At 42.1% G+C, this 26722-nt stretch overlaps 1 protein-coding gene across 8 annotated transcripts in view; it reads left to right on the top strand.

Moving 5' to 3' along the window:
- Positions 1 to 26722, top strand: part of LOC132386023 (histone-lysine N-methyltransferase 2A-like) — a 316855-nt gene that overhangs the window by 98078 nt on the left and 192055 nt on the right. For all 8 annotated transcript variants that reach the window (XM_059958301.1, XM_059958298.1, XM_059958300.1 and 5 more), the window contains exon 4: positions 3520 to 3697. In XM_059958301.1, coding sequence (XP_059814284.1) covers positions 3520 to 3697 — 178 coding nt within the window. The remainder of the gene's footprint in view (positions 1 to 3519; positions 3698 to 26722) is intronic.

Genomic DNA, 26722 nt, shown 5'->3' with positions numbered 1-26722 from the left:
TTCTCTATTTTTCTGAGCTCCATGTACCTAACAAACGTTCTCTTAAAATACCCTATCGTATCCGCCTCCACCATCATCACTGGCAGCCCATCCCACACATTCATCACTCCCTGCGTAAAAAACGTATCCCTGATATCTCTTCTGTACCTACTCCGCAGCACCTTAAAACTATGCCCTCTTGTGGCAACCATTTCAGCCCTGGGGAAAAGCCTCTGACTATCCACACGATCAATGCCCGTCATCATCTTATACACCTCTATCAGGTCACCTCTCATCCTTCTTTGCTCCAAGGAGAAAAGGCCGAGTTCACTCAACCTATTCTCATAAGGCATGTTCCCCAATCCAGGCAACATCCTTGTAAATCTCCTCTATGGCTTTCTATGGCTTCCACATCCTTCCTGTAGTGAGGCGACCAGAATTGAGCACAGTACTCCAAGTGGGTTCTGACCAGGGTCCTACATAGCTGCAACATTACCTCCCGGCTCCTAAATTCAATCCCACAATTGATGAAAGCTAATAAGCTGTATGCTTTCTTAACCATAGAGTTAACCTGCACAGCTGGTTTGAGCATCCTATGGACTCGGACCCCGAGATCTCTCTGATCCTCCACACTGCCAAGAGTCTTACCATTAATACTATATTCTGCCATCATATTTGACCTACCAAATATGACTTACCAAACATGTCCAAAATTTAACAGCATTTCAGGATGGAGAAATCTGGGGGATTTACTGGTTAAATAATTTAAAAATTATCAAAGACTTTGAAATGACAAACAGACAAATTCCTTCCTGCAGGTAAGTTGGTGATTATTGCTCATTAACGAAAAGATGTCAGCTAGGGCATGAACTTGGGAGCATATTATTTGCAAGAGGGGAAATGCCCTGGTCAAAAAAACATTGTTGCAAAATTGAATAAAAAAACACATCTGTTTATTAAAAGGAAGAAATTGCATTGTTCTGAGGGGAATTTTAAACTAAAGGCTGAATATCATATGTTTTCTACTTTGGTTTCAGAATTGGATTGTGGTTGATTAGGCATTTTGGTTGGAGGTCTGTGACTAGTGTTGTTCTGTAGTGATCTGTACTGGGAACTTTTGCTATTTATGATGTATGTAAATAACCTGGATGAAAATATGGTTGTGTGGGTTACTAAGCTTATGGACATAAGAAGATTGGTGGTGTTTTGTGTAGTGTATAAGAATGACAAAGGATACAATGGAATATAGATTTCTTGCAGATATATCAGAAATGGCAGATGGAGTTTAACCTTGTCCAAAGTGAAATGCTGCAATTTGGGAGATCAAATGTGATTGGATAATACTTTGTAATTGCAAAACCTTTTGGAGGGTTGATTAGCTGAAGACTCTTGGGGTTCTACATCCCAAATCTGCAAAGGTTGAGAGGGTGATTAACAATTCAAGTTATATATTTGTCTTTATTGAGGAACTGTTTTCAAGGGTCTGATGTAGCAACTTTATAATACTACAGTTATGCCACATCTAGACTATTCAGTTCTGGTCATCATATTATAGAAAGGAAGTAGATGCTGCCTGGCCTGCTGAGTTCCTTCAGCATTTTGTGTGTGTTACAGAGGTTTTTGAGAAGATGTGAAAGGGATTTACCAGGATGCCATAAGAAGAGGTTGAACAAACTTGTGTTCTTTTCTCTGGAGTAGCAGAGGCTAAGGGAAGATCTAATAAAGATCTATAAGATTATGAAAGGCATAGATGGAGTAGACAACCAGTGCCTTCTGTCCAGGATTGAAATGATTAATAGCAGAGGGTACACATTTAAGGTAAAAAGAGATGTTCAGATTAGAGGTTGCTTGGAATACAGTCCTTGAGGCAGTGGTATAGACAAATACAAAAGAGACATTTATGAACTTTGGGATAAGGATATGAACGTGCATGAAGAAGGATATGGCAGTATATAGGTGGAAGGGATTAGTATGTTACTAATTTAATTAGTTCAGCACAACATAGTGGGCCAAGAGACTTGTTCCTTTGCTGTACTTTACTCTGTTCTATATATTTCTGTTCTAAATCATGATTTTAGGAAACTTAACTTGCATTTTTAAAAGGTCACTGAAACATTACTGGGTTAATAATAAGTCAAAGGAAAATACGCAATGTGATGGAAGTAAGAGTGTTAAATTTAATTTTGGCTTATAGATTTTATATAATTTTATAATTTTACATTGTGCCTTTGCCAACTGTTCTATAAATAATGAAATTGCTATTCATACAATCAGTGAACTGTACCCTAACATTATTCAATGATAGATTCTCATCCATTGCTAAATACCTTTGTATAAAGATTGATACCTGCACCCAAATCTGAAATAGAACCAGAAGCCTTTTTAGGCCTAATGAAGTACCAGAATCTGGTGTCTAGGAGATGGTATTTAACACAATCCTATTTGAAGTAATGAATTTTGGTAGTATAGTCCAGGCCTGATGTCCACACTAGTAGTCAGGTCTACACTGACTCTCAGGAGAAATTCCATTCTCCCATCTTTATTTCTTTGTTCCCTGCAGCTAAACCTGTTTATATGCACTGTTAGTTACTAATTGCCACTCAGCAGTACAACATATACCTTTAATCAATCACATTATCGCTGATGATACAAATTCCCCTTTTTATCTTTGTGTTTCCATTCTGCCTAGTTTTTCTTCCTAGGTTTAGAACCCAGTTGCCCTCACTTCCTCACCTATCTACTAAGCAGGATTTCCATCCTTCTCCTGTGAATATTTACATGAAGTATTCATTTAGGACCACACGTGTCTTCTAGCTTCATACACAGACTATTTCGTCATTGACGAAGGTAACTGATCTCTCCCAATAATTTCTTTAGAGCTCAGCTAACTTCTAGGAAGATCTCAGCAATACTTTGGTTATATATACAACCATGGCTACTTCCTGATGACTGACTGAACATTACTCTGACGTCTCTTACCTTACTTGTAATATTGATAAGTATATTCAAATACAATTAAAACATTGCATTTTCTTGATTTCCAAGTGCCAGGCTTTGTAAAGATGCAGCTTCTATAATTATGTTGATAGGATCTTGCCAATTATTACCTTTGCTAGACAGTTGGTGTATGGAAACATCAGTTCTGCAAGCTCTCTACCATGTTCTAGGCTATCCACCAATACTTCTTTGTCACTGGGTTAAAGTCCTGAATCTAATTTCCCAAAAATACCACAGGCGCACCTTTAACACATAACTGTAGTCTTTAAAGAAGGCACCTCAATAATTTTCTCAATATCATTTTCATAATAAGGAATACATACTGGGCAGCAGCATCCATGCCCTAAGTGTTTAAAAATATAAATTTATGTTGGTGCCAGAGATTGAGTGATACACATAGGTCACTAATTTATTAATATTTATTTCTCAGTTGAGTTTTACTGTCTCCAAAGTTTGCATACAAAATGAAAATAAACTAGAAATTTCTTTTACCTTAGTATTTCAGGTGAATTATATTTCCCAATTTTTATTTGATTATATCAGGGTCAAGAAAGTGATTCATCAGAAACAGCAATATCAGGCCCTCGGATAAAACATGTGTGTAGGCGGGCTGCTGTTGCACTTGGTCGGAAAAGGGCAGTGTTCCCTGATGATATGCCTACTCTGAGTGCCTTGCCATGGGAGGAGCGAGAAAAGATACTATCTTCAATGGGAAATGATGGTAAGCCTAAACAGAATTGGACCTTAGTGTTTCGGTTTCTCATGCAAAGTTTTAAAAATTGACTTTGATTATGCATTGAGTTATGCTACCATAGTTTCTAAAACCAGGGTCTTAAATGACATACAAAAATTGGTGGAATAATTTTAATTTGGACTTTCAGTCTGAGGAATATAATTTAAAATTTCAATCAAAATTGTGTAACAGTTTAGTTTTTCCTCCTTGTTACATTCACTTAATCAGGATTATAAAACATTTACTGTAATGTATCATCTGGGTAGCCTTATCAAGCACATATTTTATTCTGGAAGATGTTTACTGAATGTAAGCTATAAATAAATTGTGATGCTGTCCAACTGGTTTCTTAGAGTTATTTCCACGGCATGGCTTTTCTTTGAAGGAATGAATATCGCTGTCTCCCATCACCCCTCGATGGGACCGTATTGTTGCAATGATTCAGCGATATTCGAGTTTTGCAATGATTTTATATGTTCATACAAGGAAAATATGTGCTGTGTGTTTAACATTAAATTCGTTAGATAAACCCTTTTAGAAAAGAAATATATTAGCCACTTATAAGTGACTTAGTTGACATCACCTATATTCTGGTCTGATTAACAGCTGCCCCACCCCCCAACGGTTGGCTGGTCCACAAGAATATTGTCAATATTAAACCGGTCCGTGGTGCAAGAAAGGTTGGGGACCCCTGGTCTAGTGTTGTGTACAAGTCAAACTTCAAGTTTCAAAGTAAATTTATTATCAAAGTATTTGTACGGTTATGACCCTGGGATTCATCCCCACCTCCACCACAGGCAGCCAAGAGACAAAGAAACCCCATTTAAAGAAAACCCCACACAACAGAGATGGTGGAATAAAAAGATGAAGACCAAAAGGGAAGAGAGTGTTTAATTTCCTCAGTGGACAATCTGGTAAAGGAACATCAACAAAGAATTAAGGACATAATTTACTGGGTGGTTTACTTGTCCAGTGCTAAGCCTTACTTAACCATCCAATATCTTCACCATGCTTGGGTGGTAGACCTGTCATGCCTGTGAATCCATTTGTTTTATTCCTTTTGATGTCAGATGGTTTTCACATTCTTAGAAACATAGAAAATAGGTTCAGGAGTAGGCCATTCGACCCTTCAAGCCTGCACCGCTATACAGCATGATCATGGCTGATCATCCAACTGTGCCTCCTTTCTTTCCATACCCCCTGATCCCTTTAGCCACAAGGGCCATATCTAACTCCCACTTAAATTTAGCAAAAGAACCAGCCTCAACTGTTTCCTGTTGCAGAGAGTTCCACAGATTCAGCACTCTCTGTGTGAAGAAGTTCTTCCACATCTTGGTCCTAAAAGGCTTCCCCTTTATCCTTAAACTGTGACCTCTCGTTCTGGATTTCCCCAACATTGGGAACGATCTTCCTGCATCTAGTCTGTCCAATCCTTTTAGAATTTTATGCTTCAATAAGATCCCCCCCCTCAATCTTCTAAATTCCAGTGAGTATAAGCCCATTCGATTCAGTCTTTTTTCATATGAGAGGCCTGCCATCCCAGGAATCAATCTGGTGAACCTTCTTTGTATTCCCTCTATGGCTAGAAGGTCTACCGAGCAGTGGTTCTCACCACCCTCCTCTATGTCAGCGAGACCTGGACTGTCTACAGCAGACACGCTAAACAGCTCAACCACTTCCACTTGAGCTGCCTCCGCAGACTTCTCCACGTACAATGGCAGGACAAAGTCCCAGACACGGAGGTCCTGGAGCGGGCTAGCACCCACAGCGTCTACACCCTCCTACAGAAAGCCCAAGCCAGATGGGCTGGCCATGTCATCAGGATGTCTGACAGTCGACTACCAAACAGCTACTATATGGAGAGCTGAGCCAGGGCAAGCACTCAGTTGGAGGGCAGAAGAAACGTTTCAAAGACTGCCTCAAAATGTCCCTGAAAGACCTCAACATCAATCCCAGTAGCTGGGAATCGCTTGCTCTGGACTGCCCAACCTGGTGGAGCAGGACCACTAAAGGAGCGTATGCAGCAGAAATCAGATGCACTGCAGAGGCTCAGAGGAAATGTGCCATGCGCAAGGCTCGAACTACCTCCACTTCCACTGCAGCACCTACCCTCATGTCCCACATGTGGGCGAGCTTTCAGGGCCAGGATTGGCCTCACCAGTCACCTCCGGACCCACAGTCACAAACCCTTCACCTGACAGAAGTCTTGGTCGTCTTCGACTCTAAAAGGACGAACAACAACAACAACAATACTGTGACCTCTCGTTCTGGACTTGCCCAACATCCGGAACAACCTTCCTGCATCTAGCCTGTCCAATCCCTTTAGAATTTTATATGTTTCAATAAGATCCCCCCTCAATCTTCTAAATTCCACTGAGTATAAGCCCAGTTGATTCAGTCTTTCTTCATATGAGAGGCCTGCCATCCCAGGAATCAATCTGGTGAACCTTCTTTGTATTCCCTCTATGACCAGAATGTCTTTCCTCAGTTTAGGGGACCAAAACTGCACACGATACTCCAGCTGTGGTCTCACCAAGGCCTTGTACAACTGCAGTAGAACCTCCCTGCTCCTGTACTTGAATCCTCTTGCTATGAATGCCAACATACCATTTGCCTTTTCATCACCTGCTGTACCTGCATGCCCACTTTCAATGACTGATGTACAATGACACCCAGGTCTCGTTACACCTCCCCTTTTCTTAATCGGCCACCATTCAGATAATAATCTATTTTCCTGTTTTTGCCACCAAAGTGGATAACCTCACATTTATCCACATTAAATTGCATTAGCCATGAATTATCCAAGCATCCTCACAGCATCCTCTTAGCATCCTCCTCACAGCTAACACTGCCATCCAGCTTCGTGTCATCCGCAACTTGGAGATGCTGCATTTAATTTCCTCGTCTAAATCATTAATATATATTGTAAACAACTGGGGTCCCAGCACTGAGCCTTGCGGTACCCCACTAGTCACTGCCCGCCATTCTGAAAAGGTCCCGTTTATTCCCACTCTTTGCTTCCTGTCTGCCAATCAATTCTCTATCTACATCAATACCATACCCCCAATACCATGTGTTTTAAGTTTGCACACTACTCTCCTGTGTGGGACCTTGTCAAAAGCCTTTTGAAAATCTAAATATACCACATCCACTGGCTCTCCCCTATCCACTCTACTAGTTGCATCCTCAAAAAATTTTGTAAGGTTCGTCAGATATGATTTTCCTTTCACAAATCCATGCTGACTTTGTCCGATAATCTCACTGCTTTCCAAATGTGCTGTTGTCACATCTTTGATAACTGACTCTAGAATTTTCCCCACCACCGATGTCAGACTAACCGGTCTATAATTCCCCGGTTTCTCTGTCCCTCCTTTTTTAAAAAGTGGGGTTACATTAGCCACCCTCCAATCCTCAGGAACTAATCCAGAATCTAAAGAGTTATGAAAAATTATCACTAATGCATCCACTGTTTCTTGGGCTACTTCCTTAAGCACTCTGGGATGCAGACTATTTGACCCTGGGGATTTATCTGCTTTTAATCCCTTCAATTTACCTAACACCACTTCCCGACTAACATGTATTTCCCTCAGTTCCTCCATCTCACTAGACTCTCCATCCCCTACTATTTCTCGGAGATTATTTATATCCTCCTTAGTGAAGACAGAACCAAAGTAGTTATTCAATTGGTCTGCCATGTCCGATCTTGCAGTAAAGGAGCCATTAGGAGGTAGTGATCATAATATGATGTTTTTTATCTGCAATTTGAGAAGGATAAGGGCAGCTTGGAGGTGTCGGTGTTGCAGTTGAACAGGGGAAACTATGGGGCCATGAGGGAGGAGCTGGCCAAAGTTGACTGGACGGATAGCCTAGCAGAAAAGACAGTGGAACAGCAATGGCAGGTATTCTTGGGAATAATGCACAAGGTGCAAAATCAGTTCATCCCCCAGAGAGGGAAGGATTCAAAGGGGGGAAAAGGGCCACAGTGGTTGACAAAGGAAGTCAGAGGTTGCATAGTATTAAAAAAAAGGAAGTATGACAGAGCTAAGGTGAGTGGGAGGACAGATGATTGGGAAGTTTTTAAGGAACAACAGAACTTAACTAAAAAGGCAATACGGGGAGAAAAAAATGAGGTACGAACGCAAGCTAGCCAGGAATATAAAGGAAGATAGCAAAAGCTTTATTAGGTATGTGAAGAGAAAGAAGATAGTTAAAAACAATGTTGGGCCTTTGAAGAATGAATTGGGTGCAATTGTTATGGGAAACAGAGAAATGGCAAAGAATTTAATGAGTACTTTAGATCTGTTTTCACTAAGGAAGACACAAGCAATCTCCCAGATGTATGGATGGGCCAAGGACATAGGGTAACAGAGGAAATGAAACAGATTGACGTTAGGAAGGAAACGGTGATGAGTAGACTGATGGGACTGAAGGCTGACAAATCCCCAGGTCCAGATGGTCTGCATCCTAGGGTACTAAAGGAGGTGGCCCTGGAAATTGTGGATGCATTGGTAATCATTTTCCAAAGTTCCTTAGATTCAGGATCAGTTCCTGAAGATTGGAGAATGGCTAATGTTATCCCACTTTTTAAGAAAGGAGGGAGGGAGAAAACAGAGAACTATCAACCTGTCAGTCTGACATCGGTGGTGGGGAAGATGCTAGAGTCCATTATTAAGGATGAAATAGTGGCATATCTAGATAGCAATAATAGGATTGGGCCGAGCCAGCATGGATTTACCAAGGACAAATCATGCTTGACTAATCTGTTGGAGTTTTTCGAGGATGTAACCAGGAAGTTAGACGGGGGAGATCCAGTGGATGTAGTGTACCTCGATTTTCAGAAGGCATTTGATAAGGTCCTACATAGGAGATTGGTGGGTAAAATCAAAGCTCAGGGCATCGGGGGGAAGACATTGACATGGAAAGAAAACTGGTTGGCAGATAGAAAGCAAAGGGTAGCGGTGAATGGGTGTTTCTCGGAATGGCAGGTGGTGACTAGTGGGGTGCCACAGGGTTCGGTATTGGGACCACAGCTGTTTACAATTTACGTCAACGATTTGATGAAGGCATTGAAAATAACATCAGCAAATTTGCTGATGATACTAAGCTGGGTGGCAGTGTGACATGTGATGAGGATGTTAGGAGAATTCAGGGTGACGGATAGGCTGGGTGAGTGGGCAGATACTTGGCAGATGACGTTTAATGTGAATAAGTGTGAGGTTATCCACTTTGGGAGTAAGAACAGGAAGGCAGATTATTATCTGAACAGTGTAGAGTTAGGTAAAGGAGAAATACAAAGAGATCTAGGAGTCCTTCATCAGTCACTGAAGGTGAATGGGCAAGTGCAGCAGGACAAGATAGAGGCAGGAAATATGTTCCAGATGCTGGGAGAGTCCAGCATGGTTTGAGAATAAAGGGTAGGTCATTTAGGACAGAATTAAGGAAAAACTTCTTCTCCCAGAGAGTTGTGGGGGCCTGGTATGCACTGCCTCGGAAGGTAGTGGAGGCCAATTCTCTGGATGCTTTCAAGAAGGAGCCAGATAGGTATCTTATGGATAGGGAAATCAAAGGACATGGGGACAAGGCAGGAACCGGGTATTGATAGTAGTTGATCAGCCATGATCTCAAAATGGCAGTGCAGGCTCGAAAGGCCGAATGGTCTACTTCTGCACCTATTGTCTATGTTCCCCATGATCAATTCACCTGTTTCTGACTGTAAAGGACCTACATTTGTCTTGACCAATCTTTTTCTTTTCACATATCTATAAAAGCTTTTACAGTCAGTTTTTATGTTCCCTGCCAGCTTTCTCTCATAATCTTTTTTCCCTTTCCTAATTAAACCGTTTGTCCTCCTCTGCTGGTCTCTGAATTTCTCCCGGTCCTCAGGTGTGCTGCTTTTTCTGGCTAATTTGTATGTTTCTTCTTTGGACTTGTTACTATCCCTAATTTCCCTTGTCAGCCACAGGTGCACTACCTTCCCTGGTTTATTCTTTTGCCGAATTGGGATGAACAATTGTTGTAGTTCATCCATGTGATCTTTAAATGTTTGCCATTGCATATCCACCGTCAACCCTTTAAGTATCATTTGCCAGTCTATCCTAGCTAATTCACGTCTCATACCTTCAAAGTTACCCTTTAAGTTCAGAACCTTTGTTTCTGAATTAACTATGTCACTCTCCATCTTAATGAAGAATTCCACCATATTATGGTCACTTTTACCCAAGGGACCTTGCATGACAAGATTGCTAACTAACCCTTCCTCATTGCTCAATACCCAGACTAGAATGGCCTGCTCTCTAGTTGGTTCCTCGACATGTTGGTTCAGAAAACTATCCCGCATACATTCCAAGAAATCCTCTTCCTCAGCACCCTTACCAATTTGGTTCACTCAATCTATATGTAGATTGAAGTCACCCATTATAACTACTGTTCCTTTATTGCACGCATTTCTAATTTCCTGTTTAATGCCATCCCCAACCTCACTACTACTGTTAGGTGGCCTGTACACAACTCCCACCAGCGTTTTCTGCCCCTTAATGTTATGCAGCTCTATCCGTATCGATTCCACATCCTCCAGGCTAATGTCCTTCCTTTCTATTGCATTAATCTCCTCTCTAACCAGCAACTCTACCACTCCTCTTTTTCTTTTCTTTCTATCCTTTCTGAATATTGAATATCCCTGGATGTTGAGCTCCTATCCTTGGTCACCCTGGAGCCATGTCTCTGTGATCCCAGCTATCTCATATTAATTAATAACTGTCTGCACATTCAAATTCTTATTTAACCATTTTATTCTAGTATGGATAATCTGCGATAATACATTCCAGTTATTACAATGCGATCTTGTTTACAACGATGAAAAAAAAATCATCAACAACCTCACAATCCAGGGCATACTCATCAGGCAGGAGGTAGAGGAACCTTGGGTTCCATATCACCAAGTTCTGAAATAGTTACTATCCTACAACTATTGGACTCCTGAACCATTGTGGATAACCTCACTCATTTCTACACTGAACTGGTTCCACAACCCGCAAACTCACTTTCAAGGTCTCTTCACAACTCATGTTCTCAGCATTATATCCTTCTTCCCCTTTTCTCTTCCTTTCCAGTCCAGATGAAGGGTTTCGGCCCGGAACGTCAACTGTTTATTCACTTCTACAGGCGCTGTCTGACTTGCTCAGTCCCTCCAGCATTCTGTGAGTGCTGAGATGGATATTTTATTTGCAGTTCATATCCTTTTGCATATTGGTTGTTTGTTGGACTTGTTCATGTTTTTCTTGTAACATACTTTTGTATCCCTTATTGATTTAGAGATAAAGCATGGAAACAGACCATTGGGCCCAACGCACCACCCAATTATACCCATGTGTCCAATTAACTTATTAACCTGTACATCTTTGGAATGTGGGAGGAATCCAGAGCTCCCAAGGAAACGCACGCAGTGACAAACTCCTCAGACAGCGGCGGGATTTGAAACCAGTTGCTGGTGCAGTAATAGTGATACGCTAATCGCTGCCATGCACCCCCATGTTGTTTGAGCTTTACATTGTGGGCCATAGGGTCTGTATTGTGCTGTACTATTCCAATACTCTTGAAGTAGAGGCTTGGCCCGAAACATCGACTGATGGACTGTTAACTCAGTTCCATAGACGCTGCCTGGCATTTTGTGTGTGTTGCTCTTGGTTTCCAGCATCTGCAGATTTTCTCATGTTTTTAATAATCTTTGTTCTATGTTCCGTTTTCGTGCAAGGAAATTATTTTAAGGTACAGTAAATTCCAGTGTATAAGCCGAGAATTTGGCCCTAAAAAAAAAATGCTGGAGCATGGACATATAACCACCAAGGATAACTGCAACATCTGTATTTTCAGCTTTCAATGACAAGTGCGCTTTGAACACGTCCCAGACAAATAGCAACTTTTCCTTCCCGACGCTTTTGGGACGTCGACACCACACCTCTTTAACCTACTTCAAGCAACCCGCTTTGTCCATCCAGCAGCATTCTTGAACTAAAACAACACCCCGCAGGAATTTTCTGAGCACAACACAAGATCACATCTATTCATAAATCAGATGCACCAACTTTGTGTAGCTTTGAAATTTTTGCAGACGTCACGGTGTTTTTCGTCCCATTTCAACGCTTGAATTTGAATCATTTCTCTGGTACCGATGTATCTAGATGATCGCTGGTGATTCACCCATTCTAAAACTTTTTCTTCCAGTTCTGGCCACTGGGATGTTTTCCCGTGGTTTGCACATTTCATCTTTGGCGTTTCCCTCAGCATGTCCTCTCCCTTTCTCCACTCTCTCATTGTTTCTCATTTACACTAAACTTCTTAGCAGCTGCAGAATTATTCGTTCCTTTAGGAAAATCAACAATCTTCAGCTTGAAGCCAGCAGCATATCGCATTTGTTTTAATCTTTTCTGCATGGTGGTTGCAAACTCAATACTGAGTACACGTACTGATCCCGTCACCTCGTGTTATGTTTTAACGAGATTTCGATGGGCTCAAAAATGGTTTCACGGGGGTTACATTTCAGAGGATTCTGTTCCATTGGAAACCTAATCCAAAATTTCCCTCCCTGATTTATTTATTAAGAATTTGCTTATAATGCTCTACAATGTGTAGGCCTGTTTTCTTAGCAGGTACTGGTTCACAAAATTTCCAGGTTCTGGATCCGGCAAACCTGAGTACCAGCACGTGAGATCTTGTAATCTTTAATGGTTAAACCAAAAGCCTCTACAAAAGGGGTTGGCTTATATAAAGGTAACATGAAAAAGTCACTTTTTTAACCTTGAAAATGGGGGTTCCGTTTATGCTCCAGGTCGGTTTATATTCCAGAATACGTGGTTACATGTAAGTACTTTGATAACAAAGTAACTTTGGAAGGAACTCGATTGATACAAAGGAACAATATGGTGTATAGTCATAACAAAAACTTCTTTAAAATGCATTGTCAATTAGATGGTGAGCAGTCAGAGATAATTCCAGGTGGAAAAAAAGTCCTATTTTGTACTTTCTTCCTATATGTTAACATCAATTGATAAAATTGATAAATAGATATGATTATTAACTGTTGAGAAGCAATTTCAAAATGGAAACTGTATTTAATTGATGTAACAATTGAATATAGTTATCTCCTGAATGATATATATTTAAAAAAACCTTATGCTTCCAATAATCCAAAGGCTGAATTACTTCAGAGAGTCTCTTTTGGATCAAAGTGCAGAGCCAAAGCAAAATAGAAACATAGAAAATAGGTACAGGAGTAGGCCATTCCATTCAGTATGATCATGGCTGATCATCCAACTCAGAACCCTGTACCTGCTTTTTCTCCATACCCCCTGATCCCTTTAGCCACAAGGGCCATATCTAACTTCCTCTTAAATATAGCCAATGAACCGGCCTCAACTGTTTCCAGTGACAGAGAATTCCACAGATTCACCACTCTCTGTGTGAAGAAGATTTTCCTCATCTCGGTCCTAAAAGATCTCGGTCCTCCTCTTTATCCTTAAACTGTGACCTCCATTCAGTCTACAGGCTGTTACAAAGTTGAAGGAGACTGTCGTCAGAGACCTCTTATTCGCTGATGATTGCGCCCTCAACGCCAGCACAGAGCAGAAGATGCAGCGAGAAATGGACTGCCTCTCATGATCCTGTACAACTTTGGACTTACAGTCAGCACCAAAAAGACTGAAGTTATGTACCAGCCCGCACGTGGAAAGCCCTACCAGGAACCACACACCACAGTAAAAGGGCAGAAGCTACTGGCAGTCGACAGCTTTACTTATCTGGGCAGTACTCCATCACGAGCGGTGACCACAGATGTAGAGATCAGCAACAGAATTGCCAAAGCCAGTGCCGCCTTCGGGAGACTCCTTGGGAATGTATGGGAGCGGAGAGGACTCAGCCTTACCACCAAGCTGAAGGTCTACCGAGCAGTGGTTCTCACCACCCTCCTCTATGCCAGCGAGACCTGGACTGTCTACAGCAGACACGCTAAACAGCTCAACCACTTCCACTTGAGCTGCCTCCGCAGACTTCTCCACATACGATGGCAGGACAAAGTCCCAGACATGGAGGTCCTGGAGCGGGCTAGCACCCACAGCGTCTACACCGTCCTACAGAAAGCCCAAGCCAGATGGGCTGGCCATGTCATCAGGATGTCTGACAGTCGACTACCAAACAGCTACTATATGGAGAGCTGAGCCAGGGCAAGCACTCAGTTGGAGGGCAAAAGAAACGTTTCAAAGACTGCCTCAAAATGTCCCTGAAAGACCTCAACATCAATCCCAGTAGCTGGGAATCGCTTGCTCTGGACCGCCCAACCTGGTGGAGCAGGACCACTAAAGGAGCGTATGCAGCAGAAATCAGATGCACTGCAGAGGCTCAGAGGAAATGTGCCATGCGCAAGGCTCGAACTACCTCCACTTCCACTGCAGCACCTACCCTCATGTGTCCCACATGAGCTTTCAGGGCCCGGATTGGCCTCACCAGTCACCTCCGGACCCACAGTCACAAACTCTACACCTGACAGAAGTCTTGGTCGTCTTCGACTCTAAAAGGACGAACAACAACAACAACAACAATACTGTGACCTCTCGTTCTGGACTTGCCCAACATCCGGAACAACCTTCCTGCATCTAGCCTGTCCAATCCCTTTAGAATTTTATATGTTTCAATAAGATCCCCCCTCAATCTTCTAAATTCCACTGAGTATAAGCCCAGTTGATTCAGTCTTTCTTCATATGAGAGGCCTGCCATCCCAGGAATCAATCTGGTGAACCTTCTTTGTATTCCCTCTATGACCAGAATGTCTTTCCTCAGTTTAGGGGACCAAAACTGCACACGATACTCCAGCTGTGGTCTCACCAAGGCCTTGTACAACTGCAGTAGAACCTCCCTGCTCCTGTACTTGAATCCTCTTGCTATGAATGCCAACATACCATTTGCCTTCAGTACCTGCATGCCCACCTTCAATGACTGGTGTACAGTGACACCCAGGTCTCATTGCACCTCCCCTTTTCCTAATTGGCCACCATTCAGATAATAATCTGTTTTCCTGTTCTTGCAACCAAAGTGGATAACCTCACATTTATCCAAATTAAATTGCATCTGCCATGAATTTGCCCACTCACCTAACCTATCCCAGTCACCCTGCATCCTCTTAGCATCCTCCTCACAGCTAACACCGCCGCCCAGCTTCGTGTCTTCCGCAAACTTGGAGATGCTGCATTTAATTCCCTCGTCTAAATCATTAATATATATTGTAAACAACTGGGGTCCCAGCACTGAGCCTTGCGGTACCCCACTAGTCACTGCCTGCCTATCTGAAAAGGTCCCATTTATTCCCACTCTGCTTCCTGTTTGCCAACCAATTGTCAATCCACATCAATACCATACCCCCAATGCCATGTGCTTTAAGTTTGCACACTAATCTCCTATGTGGGACTTTGTCAAAAGCCTTTTGAAAATCCAAATATAGCACATCCACTGGTTCCCCCCATCCACTCTGCTAGTGACATCCACAAAAAATTCTATAAGATTTGTCAGACATGATTTTCCTTACACAAATCCATGTTGACTTTGTCCAATGATTTCACCTCTTTCCATATGTGCACGTTAAGTGACAATTGGTGTTTAATCATCTTAGTTTGTAATAATGATCTTCATGCCCACGAACACAGCTGTGTTGGAGGCAAGTTTAAAGATGGCGGTGGATAATGAGACCAGAACACTGGATACACAAAACATAAATTTAAAAATACTGATGTTTGCAGAATAGTTTGAATTTCTCATGAAGGCAATAATTACAAACATGGGGCACAGGTCACTATGCAGAAACTATTCTGTACATTACAGAGAGGAGAGCATTGCCCAGAAACACTGTTCACCTTGTTTTAATATTTCCAATTAAACCCAGCGTTACTTCATGAGAGAAAAACATTACTGTGATTAGAAGAAATCGTCATCTTGGCAAATTGCTAAAATATACAAATACCTAATTAAATATAATCAAATATTAACTAGAACAATATTTACATGACAAGGTGGTTATATTTATTTCTTGTCTGTAAAGTATATGCCAGGTGGTTCCTGGCAATTCAGAGCTATCCTGGTTATCAGTAGGTGTTACGTCACCTAAACCTATCTATTAAATGCAGCGTTAACACTAAATGTTATCAACACCAATAATTCTTCTAGATGAAGTTCAAGTAAGTTTTATTATCAAGGTATGTACAGTTTATATCGCCATATATAAACATGATATCCATTTTTTTATGGGCATCCTCAATAAATCCATACAATAATACCTATAACAATCAATGACAGACCCCAACTTGAGCGTTCAACCCACGTGTAGAAGGCAACTTATTGTGTAAGTACAAAAATAAAGGAATAATCATAGTAAATGAGTATCAAAAACATGTGATGATTAGTCCTTAAAAGTGAGTCCGTATTTAGCAGGAACATCCCAATGACAGAGCAATTGAAGTTTGAGATTATGGTAATTATGGAGATTATGGAAGTTTAAGCGAAATGATATTGGTTCAAAGGATCAGGATAACGAAACAATTTGAGTAGAAATAAGAAATAGTAAAGGGAAAAAAGCAGTGGTGGGTGTAGTCTATAGGCCTCCAAACAGCTGTATCTCAGTTGGTCGGAGCATAAATCAGGAAATAGTTGGGGCTTGTAATAAGGGAACAGCTATAATTATGGGGGATTTTAACTTTCATATTGACTGGACTAATCAAGTGGGACTCGGCAGCCTTGAAGAAGAGTTTATTGAGTGTAATCGGGATGAGTTCCTTGAACAATACGTTACTGAGCCGACAAGGGGGCAAGCAGTCTTATATCTGGTCCTGTGTAATGAGACAGGACTAATAAAAAATGTCCTAGTAAAGGATCCCCTTGGAATGAGTGACCATAACATGGTCGAATTCCATATTCAATTAGAGGATGAGAGGGTTGGATCTCAAACAAGCGTACTGAGCTTAAATAAAGGAGACTATGATGGTACGAGAGCGGAATTGCTTAAGATGGATTGGGAAAATAGATTAAAGGGTAGATCGGTACTTGATCAGTGGTGTATATTTAAGGAGTTATTTTACAACTATCAAGAAAAATATATTCCACTGAAGAAAAAAGGGTGTAAAAGAAAAAATAGTTATCCGTGGCTAAGTAAAGAAATAAAGCAAAGTATCCGACTAAAAATAAAGTTATATAAGGTAGCTAAATCTAGTGGGAAGATTGAAGATCGAGAAGCTTTTAAAGATCAGCAGCAAATAACAAAAAGATTGATTAAGAAGGGGAAGATAGATTATGAAAGTAAATTGGTGAAAAACATAAAAGCAGATAGTAAGAGTTTTTATAGATACATAAAAAGAAAAAGGGTGGCTAAAGTAAATGTTGGTCCCCTAGAAGATGAGACCGGGAAATTAATGGTAGGGGACATGGAGTTGGCGGAAACGCTGAACAAATATTTTGTATCAGTTTTTACAGTAGAGGACACTCAAAATATCCCAACATTGGATAAACAGGGGGCTCTAGGGGGAGAGAAGCTAACTACGATTCAAATCACCAAGGAAATGGTACTTTATAAATTAATGGGACTGAAGGTGGATAAATCCCTTGGACCATATGGCTTGCATCCTAGGGTCTTAAGGGAAGTGGCGGTCGGGATTGTGGATGCATTAGTGATAATTTTTCAAAACTCGCTGGGCTCGGCAATGGTCCCGGCAGATTGGAAAAATACTAATGTAACTCCTTTATTTAAAAAGGGCAATAGACAGAAGGCTGGGAATTATAGGCCAGTTAGCCTAACATCTGTTAGATGTTGGAATCGATAATTAAGGAAACAGTAACAGGGCATTTGGATAAACATAGCTTAATAGGACAAAGTCAGCATGGCTTTACAAAAGGGAAGTCATGTTTGACAAATTTGTTGGAGTTCTTTGAGGACATAACATATAGGGTAGATAAAGGGGAACCAGTGGATGTGGTGTATTTGGACTTCCAAAAGGCATTTGACAAGGTGCCACACCAAAGATTATTACTTAAAGTAAAAAATCATGGGATTAGGAATAATATTCTGGCATGGGTGGAGGATTGGCTTTCTAACAGAAAACAGAGAGTTGGGATAAATGGTTTATTCTCAGACTGGCAGTTGGTGACTAGTGGTGTTCCACAGGGGTCGGTGTTGGGACCCCAACTCTTTACAATCTATATTAATGATTTGGAAAAAGGGACTAAGTGCAACGTATCGAAGTTTGCTGATGACACAAAGATGGGAGGGAGTGTAATGAGTGCGGAGGACATTGAAACCCTGCAGGGGACATAGATAGGCTGAGTGATCGGGCAGACATTTGGCAGAACAAATATAATACTGACAAGTGTGAGGTCTTGCACTTTGGCAGGAAAACTAATAGAGCAAGTTATTATCTAAATGGGGAGAAACTGGAAAGTGCTTCTGTGCAAAGGGATCTGGGGGTCCTGGTGCAGGAAACACAAAAAGTTAGTATGCAAGTGCAGCAGGTGGTCAAGAAGGCCAATGGAATGCTGGCTTTCATTGCTAAGGGGATGGAGTATAAGAACAGGGAGGTCTTACTGCAATTGTACCGGGTATTGGTGAGACCACACCTGGAGTACTGCGTGCAGTTCTGGTGTCCATATTTAAGAAAGGACATACTGGCTCTCGAGGCAGTGCAGAGAAGGTTCACTAGGTTAATTCTGGGGATGGGTGGGTTGATGTATGATGAGAGGTTGAGTAGATTGGGACTCTACTCATTGGAGTTCCGAAGAATGAGAGGCGATCTTACTGAAACATATAAGATTGTGAAGGGGCTTGATTGGGTGGATGTGGGGAGAATGTTCCCAATGATGGGTGAAACTAGGACTAGGGGGCATAATCTTAAAATAAGGGGATGCCGTTCCAGGACTGAGATGAGGAGAAATTTCTTCCCTCAGAGGGTAGTGGGGCTGTGGAAGCTACTACACTCAATAAATTCAAAACGGAGATAGACATTTTCCTGGATAAAAATGGCATTAGGGGACACGGTGAGCGAGCAGGTAAGTGGACATGAGGCTGGGTTTAGATCAGCCATGTGATCTCCTGGACCAGTTTTCGATAGCCTGGATGGGTCGGAGAGGAATTTTCCAGATTTTTTCTCCTCAATTGGCAAATCGTTTTTTTTCCCCCGGATGATCACATGGGTTTGGGCGGGATGAGTAATAAAATAAAATGGGCCTCATGGTGCCCTGTTGGTTGGCACTGTTGCCTTGTGGGATTCGGTGAAAACTAGAGTTAAGATTGGATCAGCCATGATCTTGTTGAATGGCGGAGCAGGCTTGAGGGGCCGATTGGCCTACTCCTGCTCCTATCTCTGATGTAAAAGCATGTTCTGCTAAAAACAGACCTATTCACTTTTCCACTTGTTTTTCTGTTCTTGATATAGAAAAAAAACAAATTATTAATTATTGACGGACTCACAGAATAGGCAGCTCTGACTCTCAGTGTTTGGCTGGTATGCTCAGACAAATTATGTTCAAAGCTCTTCAACTGCATGTTTCCTTAAGGCCTGCCTGCACGTGTCAATGTAACTTTTAACTAGCACAAAATTTGTACCTTAAAGTATATTAGGGGTTTTCTGGGGCTAATGAGACAGACTGGGGACTGTTAAATAGCCTCTTACTGCTGCTAAACAAACACACTCTAAGGCAGTGGTCCCCAACCTCCAGGCCGCAAAGCTTGTAGTACTGGGCCGCAAGGAAACGATATGATTTGGCGATATGAAACAATATGAGTCAGCTGCACCTTTCCTCATACCCTGTCACGCCCACTGTTGGAACTTGAACACATGCAAGTTTATTACGCACACCGGGTCATTATGCAAGCGACATCATTACCCATGCGAGGTTATTACCCACACATCATCCATGTCAGCATGGGAAGACGATCAACTTCTCAAGCTTGCAAATAACGTGGGCTGATAAGTATGTTTGAGATAACATCTCTGCTGACATTCTGAATCAAAGTCAAGGCTGAATATCCTGAGATAGCCACAAAAGCACTGAAAACATTGCTTCCATTTCCAACATCATATCTCTGCAAAGTGGGGTTTTCTGCAATTAATGCAACAAAAACTAAATTGCAGAATAGACTGGACATAAGGAACCCCCTTTGAATATCGCTGTCTCCCATCACCCCTCGATGGGACCGTCTTGTTGCAGGGAAACAAGCCCAGGGCTCCCACTGATTCAGCGATATTTGAGTGTTGGAATGATTTTATATGTTCATACGGGGAAAATATGTGCTGTGTGTTTAATATTAAATTTGTGTACAATGTACTATGTTAATCAAAATTGCTTCTTTGTTTTGTTAAGAGTAGGAATGTTTCTTTGTATGGTATGTGCTTTCTCTCAGTTGTTTAGCTTTAGACTTGCTGATATCGGGATTGTATTCATTTATTAACCAATGGGGAATGTTATTTTCAGATTCCGATTCAGTTTATTGTCATTTAGAAACCACAAATGCAAAGCAGTTAAAAAATGAGACAATGTTCCCCCAGAATGATATCACAAAAAGCACACGACAGAAAATCCACATAGCATTTGGCAATCCCCAATCCAGAGTCCAGAAAGGCTGCTGCGAATTAAGATTGTGCTACCGTCTAATATTGCGCGTTCCCAGGAAAGGAGCTCCAAATTCACCAGAGAAAACAAGACCAAAAACTAAAGCTACAAGACCTGCACAAAACCACACAGTTACAAGATATATTTACAACAGTGCAAACAAAGCATAATTGATAAAAAATAGACTATGGGCACAGTAATAATAGTCCAAAGATGTTAAAGGACTATAAGTTCAAAAGAAATCACCACACAGTTTCCACAAGTCCCCAGGGTCCCGACAGACTTGCCATCCCATGCTGGCGGCAGAAGGGAATACCTCCGCTATGGACTTCCACGGCGCCGCCTGACTCGGCCTCGCAGACGCAGCACACAATGAAAGCTCCGTCGAACCCAGCCTTGCAGTCGCAGCACACACCGAAAGCGACTTGACCACAGCGGACTCTGAGTCCGTTGAGCCTCCGACCATCCCCTCTGGCACAGCTTCTCTGAGCACCAACCTCTGCCGAGCGTATTAACATGGCCTCGCCAACGGCCATCGGCAACGCGACCCCGAGGACTGGGGGCCTGTTCTTCCCAGCAGTCCTGGACCTCACAACAGCAGCAGCAACAAAGAAGGCCTTCCTGGAGATTTCCCGATGTTCCTCCGTTCTCCCACATCCGTTTTCAATCGATTATGATTGCGCACGGCACCCTGCTTCAAAAAAACCAGATAATCAGCTCTGGAGTGGCCGCTGCAAGCTGCGTCACGCTGCCATCTTGGATGTTGGTATTATTATTTTGTTCTGTGGCTGGGAGCTTGGGGGTTTTGCGGTCTTTTCAGGGGAGTCGGGAAGGAGACGCCGAGGAAGGTGGACGTGCGCTGCACTGCTCGGTCGACCACCCAGGTGGTCCCAGGTGCGAGGACGTGGAGGTCGGAGGAAAGTGACGAGGGGTCGAATGGTTCGATGGTTGAACTGCAATGATGTGCACTAAACTGACTGAACTTTGATAAGTTGGTGCCTTTTACTTTATTTTCTTTTCCTTCATATATATTGTATTGCATAGTACTCTTTTAGTTCTAGTAAAATCTTTAAAGTGTATTTCATAACGGTGTTACGTCCTTAGCCCTCTCCTTTGTGAGAATTGTAAGATCACTTGTTGGGTTGGGAAAAGAGACATGTAGGCTGGCTCGTTTCTCCGGCGATGTAAAGCTATGGGACATGGCCATTGTCTCTTGGAGACAGATTTGTAGATCGAGATGCTCTGCTACGTGAATGCCCTCGGGCAAAGTGGGCTGGTTGAGGGAGAGATTGCATCACCCCCAACCTGATCGACATCTACGACCCTGCGAGTCAGAATAAAAGAGGACCTGTAGGAACAACCCCTTAGATGCACCAGAAGAAACGTTAAGCGACCACGTAACAGCAGACGGTCATCGGAAACCAAGCCACATGCGTTCAATTCCGTGGCTGGAATTGGTGGCTGAAACCATGGAAAACGGCTTTTAGCTAACAACGGGGAAGCCCGCTCCCCTGACTCAACGGATTGGCATTTTAAATGACCTGGGGCAAGTTTAAACCGCATCACTTTTAAACCCAACAACACTGCAGCCTGAACGAACTGATAGTGACTTATCTTTCCATCGGACAATACAGTAACCCCTAGACAACGATAGAGTTATTTCTTATTGGTTATTATTATACCCGCGCTTAGATTTAGTATTGATGACGTATATTATCTGTATGTTTGCATTAATCTTATTTTTGTGCCCTTTATCAATAAATACCTTTAAAAATAGTACCATCAGACTTCAACGGACCTCTCTATCTTTGCTGGTAAGTGATCCAGTTACGGGAATTCGTAACAACCGTACCTGGTGTGAGTTTGATATGGTGTGTGTATGCGCGGTAAAAACTTGATTCTCAAAGCAACTGCGTGTACGGGAGGTGGGGTTGGTGAGTGGCTGGATCTCCTTTCCCCCTAGACATATACCTGTTGGGTAAGTGTTACATTTGTTAGATAACCCTTTTAGAAATGAAATTGAATGTATTAGCCACTTGTAAGTGACTTAGTTGACTTATCACCTATATTCTGGTTGTGATTAACGGAATCACCCTACTGGTCAGCAGGTCCGCAAGAATATTGTCAATATTAAACTGGTCTGCGGAGCAAAAAAAGTTGGGGACCCCTGTTCTTAGGCTCTAGTCTAATTGTTGCTTTTTTGAAGCAAGTGGGAACTTCTGCCTGTAGCAGTGAGAGGTTGAAAATGTCCTTGAATACTCCGGCTAGTTGGTTGGCACAGATTTTCAGAGCCTTACCAGGTAGTCCACCTAGATCTTCTGTCTTGCAAGGGTTTATGGAAGTTGAATCCGGATAAAGTCACTCAGAGATGGTAAAAGTACAAACTCCTTATTCAAAGTACCCGTGGATTACTCAGTTAGTTACTCAAACAGGGACAGTCTGTCTGTGACCGTTCCTGTCCGATCCACCGACTAACTCACAATTCCTCTTACAAGTGGATATATTCATTCAAATACCCCCACACAAGACAGGCTGGAGCCAAAGTTATCTATTGCATGACAGTTCAAAAAGACAAATTACAGAATAGGCAAAATGACTCACAGACTGGAGCTGTCCTATCTCTGCATGACTACACAAGGAGATAAGCATCCTGAAACTTTAGCTGGCTACCTTCAGGAAGAAATAGTGCTCTAACGAAATTCACACCTGTTGATCACCAAGGTTTCTTGCAGAAAAAAACAGGCTGTTATGTTTAATGACCGTGTTAACGTTTTACATAATTTATCAGGTTCTTTATAGTCATCCTTACATCGGACTCTGAGACATAGATCACAGGGTCATCAGGTGCAGTGGGGATCTTCACAGCTGTAGTTGTGTTTTCCCTTTCAAAGTGGGCATTACACATAACAATTACAGCATAGAAACAGGCCATCTCAGCCCTTCCAGTCCATGCCAAACGCTTACTCTCACCTAGTCCCACCTACCCGCACTCAGCCCATAACCCTCCATTCCTTTCCTGTCCATATACATAATCTTGTTCTCCCTGATTGCCTAGCCCAATAGCTTGATAAAGAGTGAAAGGCATGGGACTTAGGGGGTACCCTTGTCAACATCCCCTTTCAGGAAATATTGTTTTAGATAAATTCCCATTTATTTTAATTCTGGCTGTAGGGGAGGAATATAAAGATTTCAGACATTCAACTACCTGATTATTAAAGCCAAACCGTTTAAATACCAAGAAGAGATATTCCCATCGTACCGAGTCAAAGGCCTTTTCAGCATCAAGACTAATAACTACAGATTCCAGGTTGTTATTGCTCATATAGTCAATGAGATGAAGGGCCCTTCTCACATTGTCCAGGATTTGCCTGCTTTTTACAAAACCTGTTTGATCAGAGTCAATTAGATCTGGAATTGTATTTTCCCATAATTTTACCAATATTAATGCAAATAATCTATACTCTCTGTTTAGAACAGTTATGGGCCTATAGAAACTGCATTCAGTCCGATCCTTACCACTTCTAGGAATTACTGAAATTATTGCTTGATTCCAGGACAACGGAGTCTCCCCTCCTCCGAGAACATAATTAAAACATTTCATAAGCAATGGTATTATTATCTTTCTGAAAGTTTTGTACCATTCTACTGGATAGCCATCAACATTGAGTTCATCTGGTAGTCAAGTATCGCTGCCATTCATACTATTGGGTTCCGCTTTGAAGGAAGTAATGTCTTGCAAATCCTGTCAGAGTTGCTGTGCAACCGACGTCACCTCCAACCTCATTCAAAATTGTCTCCTTGCTCTTGAAGTAGCCCTCTGCAAGTCATACCTGGTTTTCTGGTACAGGTCTGGGGTGCCAGACTTGAACACCAGAGAGCTAGCCTTCAGCAGACAATGAACCTGCTGGTTCATCCATGACTTTTGGTTTGGGAATGTACGGTAAGTCTTCGTGGGCACACACTCATCCACACAGGTTTTAGTGAAATTGGTAACAACTGCAGCATACTCGTCCAGTTTCAAAGATGAATCCCTGAATACAGTCCAGTCCACTGATTCAAAGCAGTGCTGTAGGTACTCCTGTGCTTCCCTTGTCTGTACTTCTTGGTCTTCGCTACTGGTACTGCAGTTGTCTGCCTCTGCCCATATTCAGGGAGTAGAAGTACAGCCAGGTGATCAGACTTTCAAAAGTGAAGGTGTGGGATAGCACAGTAGGCATTCTTAATGGCAGTGTAACAATGGGCTATGGCAGGGGTCAGCAACCTTTACCACTGAAAGAGCCACTTGGACCCGTTTCCCACAGAAAAGAAAACACTGGGAGCCACAAAACCCGTTTGACATTTAAAATGAAATAACACTGCATACAATGTTTTTTTTTTGCCTTTATGCTGTGTATAAACAAACTATAATGTGTTGCATTTATGAAATTGATGAACTCCTGCAGAGAAAACGAAATTACATTTCTGCATGCAACAAAAACATTTTGAACTCCGAAAGAAAGACGTTGGGTTGAAGGTTACTTTTAAGTAAAATACTCAATGTCTATTTGAGTCCTTCTTGTATTTATGAAAAACGCCGAACTTAAATTTTCCGCCAGCAGCAAACCAAAAATAATGTCAGCCAGCTGTCAACCTGAAAAATAAAAGGACTATTTCACTGAACAATGAAAAAATATGAATATACGTAAAATAATAGGCAATTAAAATATTTATCATACTTGGTTAATGGGATTTCTGCTCCTGGACCTCAGCGCACAGCATCTACACATCAGGGCTGTATGACGTCACCTTCATCTTTACACAGGATCGCAAGCTGTCATCTGTGAGGCGTGCACGATGTTTGTTTTTAATAAAGTTCATGTTGGAGAACACCTGCTCACATACATATGTGGATCCAAAGATCAACAGGACTCCAAGCGCATACTTTTTAATGTTTACATAAATGTCGGGCATAGCATTCCATGTTTCGAACACAAGTTTGTCCGGTTTTGGGAGGTTTTCAATATCACTCCATTTGTGATTCTGAGCAAGAACGGCCTTCTGACGGGCAACATCTTCAAGGTCTGCTGTCAAGCGTCTAAACTTGGACACCCATATGTCTTTGTCGGCTATGTCGGCCAGTTCCATCTCAAGATCAGGTTTACTCACACCTGCCAATGCAGTCGTATTCAGTAGGGAAGGATCGATGCTTAGGGGAGTGACCTGGAAGGATAATGTGTTTTTTTTTCCTCTCTGAACTCACAGAAGCATTTCCCAAACGATGTTTGCATTGCGATGATTGCAGAATGTAAATACTCCGAATTTATCATGTCGTGACCTTGTTTGAACTCTCTCAAATTGGGGAAGTGAGACAAAGTGCCTTTCTGTAAATCTCTGGCAAGCACTGTCAACTTGCGCTTGAATGCCAAAACATCCTCCAACATGTGTAGGGCTGTGCGTCCTTTCCCCTGAAGAGCTGTGTTCAGCGTGTTCAGGTGCGCTGTCATGTCTACCATGAAGTGTAGCTTTTCCAGCCACTCTGGCTGTTCCAGCTCAGGAAAGGTGAGCCCTTTGCTGCCCAGGAAAGTTTTCACTTCTTCCAGACACGCGACAAAGCGTTTCAGCACCTCCCCTCTGGACAGCCACCGGACTTTGTTGTGCAGCAGGAGATCAGAATATGCGCTTTCCAGCTCGTCCAGTAAGAAACGGAATTGACGGTGATTTAAACTTTTTGCCATTATTTTATTGACAATCTGAATGACAACATCCATTACTTCTGTGCATTCTGGAGGAAATGTTTGAGCGCACGGTGCAAGATGCAGTGAAAAGTCAGCAGCTTTCTGTCCAGCGACTTCTGCAGTAAAGCCACAAATCCCTTGTGCGTTCCCGTCATATTCGGTGCCCCATCAGTAGCTACTGACACCAGGTGAGTGGTCTTTATTCCTTTGGCTCTTAAACAATTCAAGACAGCCTCACAGATGTCCTCCCCCTGTGTTTGGTCTTTTAGAGGTATCAACTCAATCAGTTCTTCCTGTGGCCCGGCAGAGTTTACATACCGGCAGAACAGCGCTATTTGTTCAATATCACCTTTGTCTTTAGACTCGTCACAGGCAATTGAGTAGGCCACAGTTGAATTGATGTCTTTAATTTGCTGTCTTGTGATGTCTTCTGCCATTTTTATGGTTCTGTCTTTGACAGTCTTTGCAGAGAGGGGCATATCCCTGATTTTCTGCAAAATTTCACTCTTGCTTTTAAAGTCCGTGAATAGATGTTCTGAAATCTTAATGACCCCAGAGAACTCCCGTAGTAGATAAAAAGGACAACACTTTACTGCTAGATATTCCAGAGCTGGTGAGCAGAATTGGGACAGCACTGATATATTTGTGCACCAAGATGAGTTGATTG

Source organism: Hypanus sabinus (assembly GCF_030144855.1).
Source record: "Hypanus sabinus isolate sHypSab1 chromosome Y unlocalized genomic scaffold, sHypSab1.hap1 SUPER_Y_unloc_2, whole genome shotgun sequence".
Lineage (NCBI taxonomy): Eukaryota > Metazoa > Chordata > Chondrichthyes > Myliobatiformes > Dasyatidae > Hypanus > Hypanus sabinus.
Note: the sequence above shows the minus strand (reverse complement) of the source record. Positions and strands in the feature narration are given on the sequence as shown.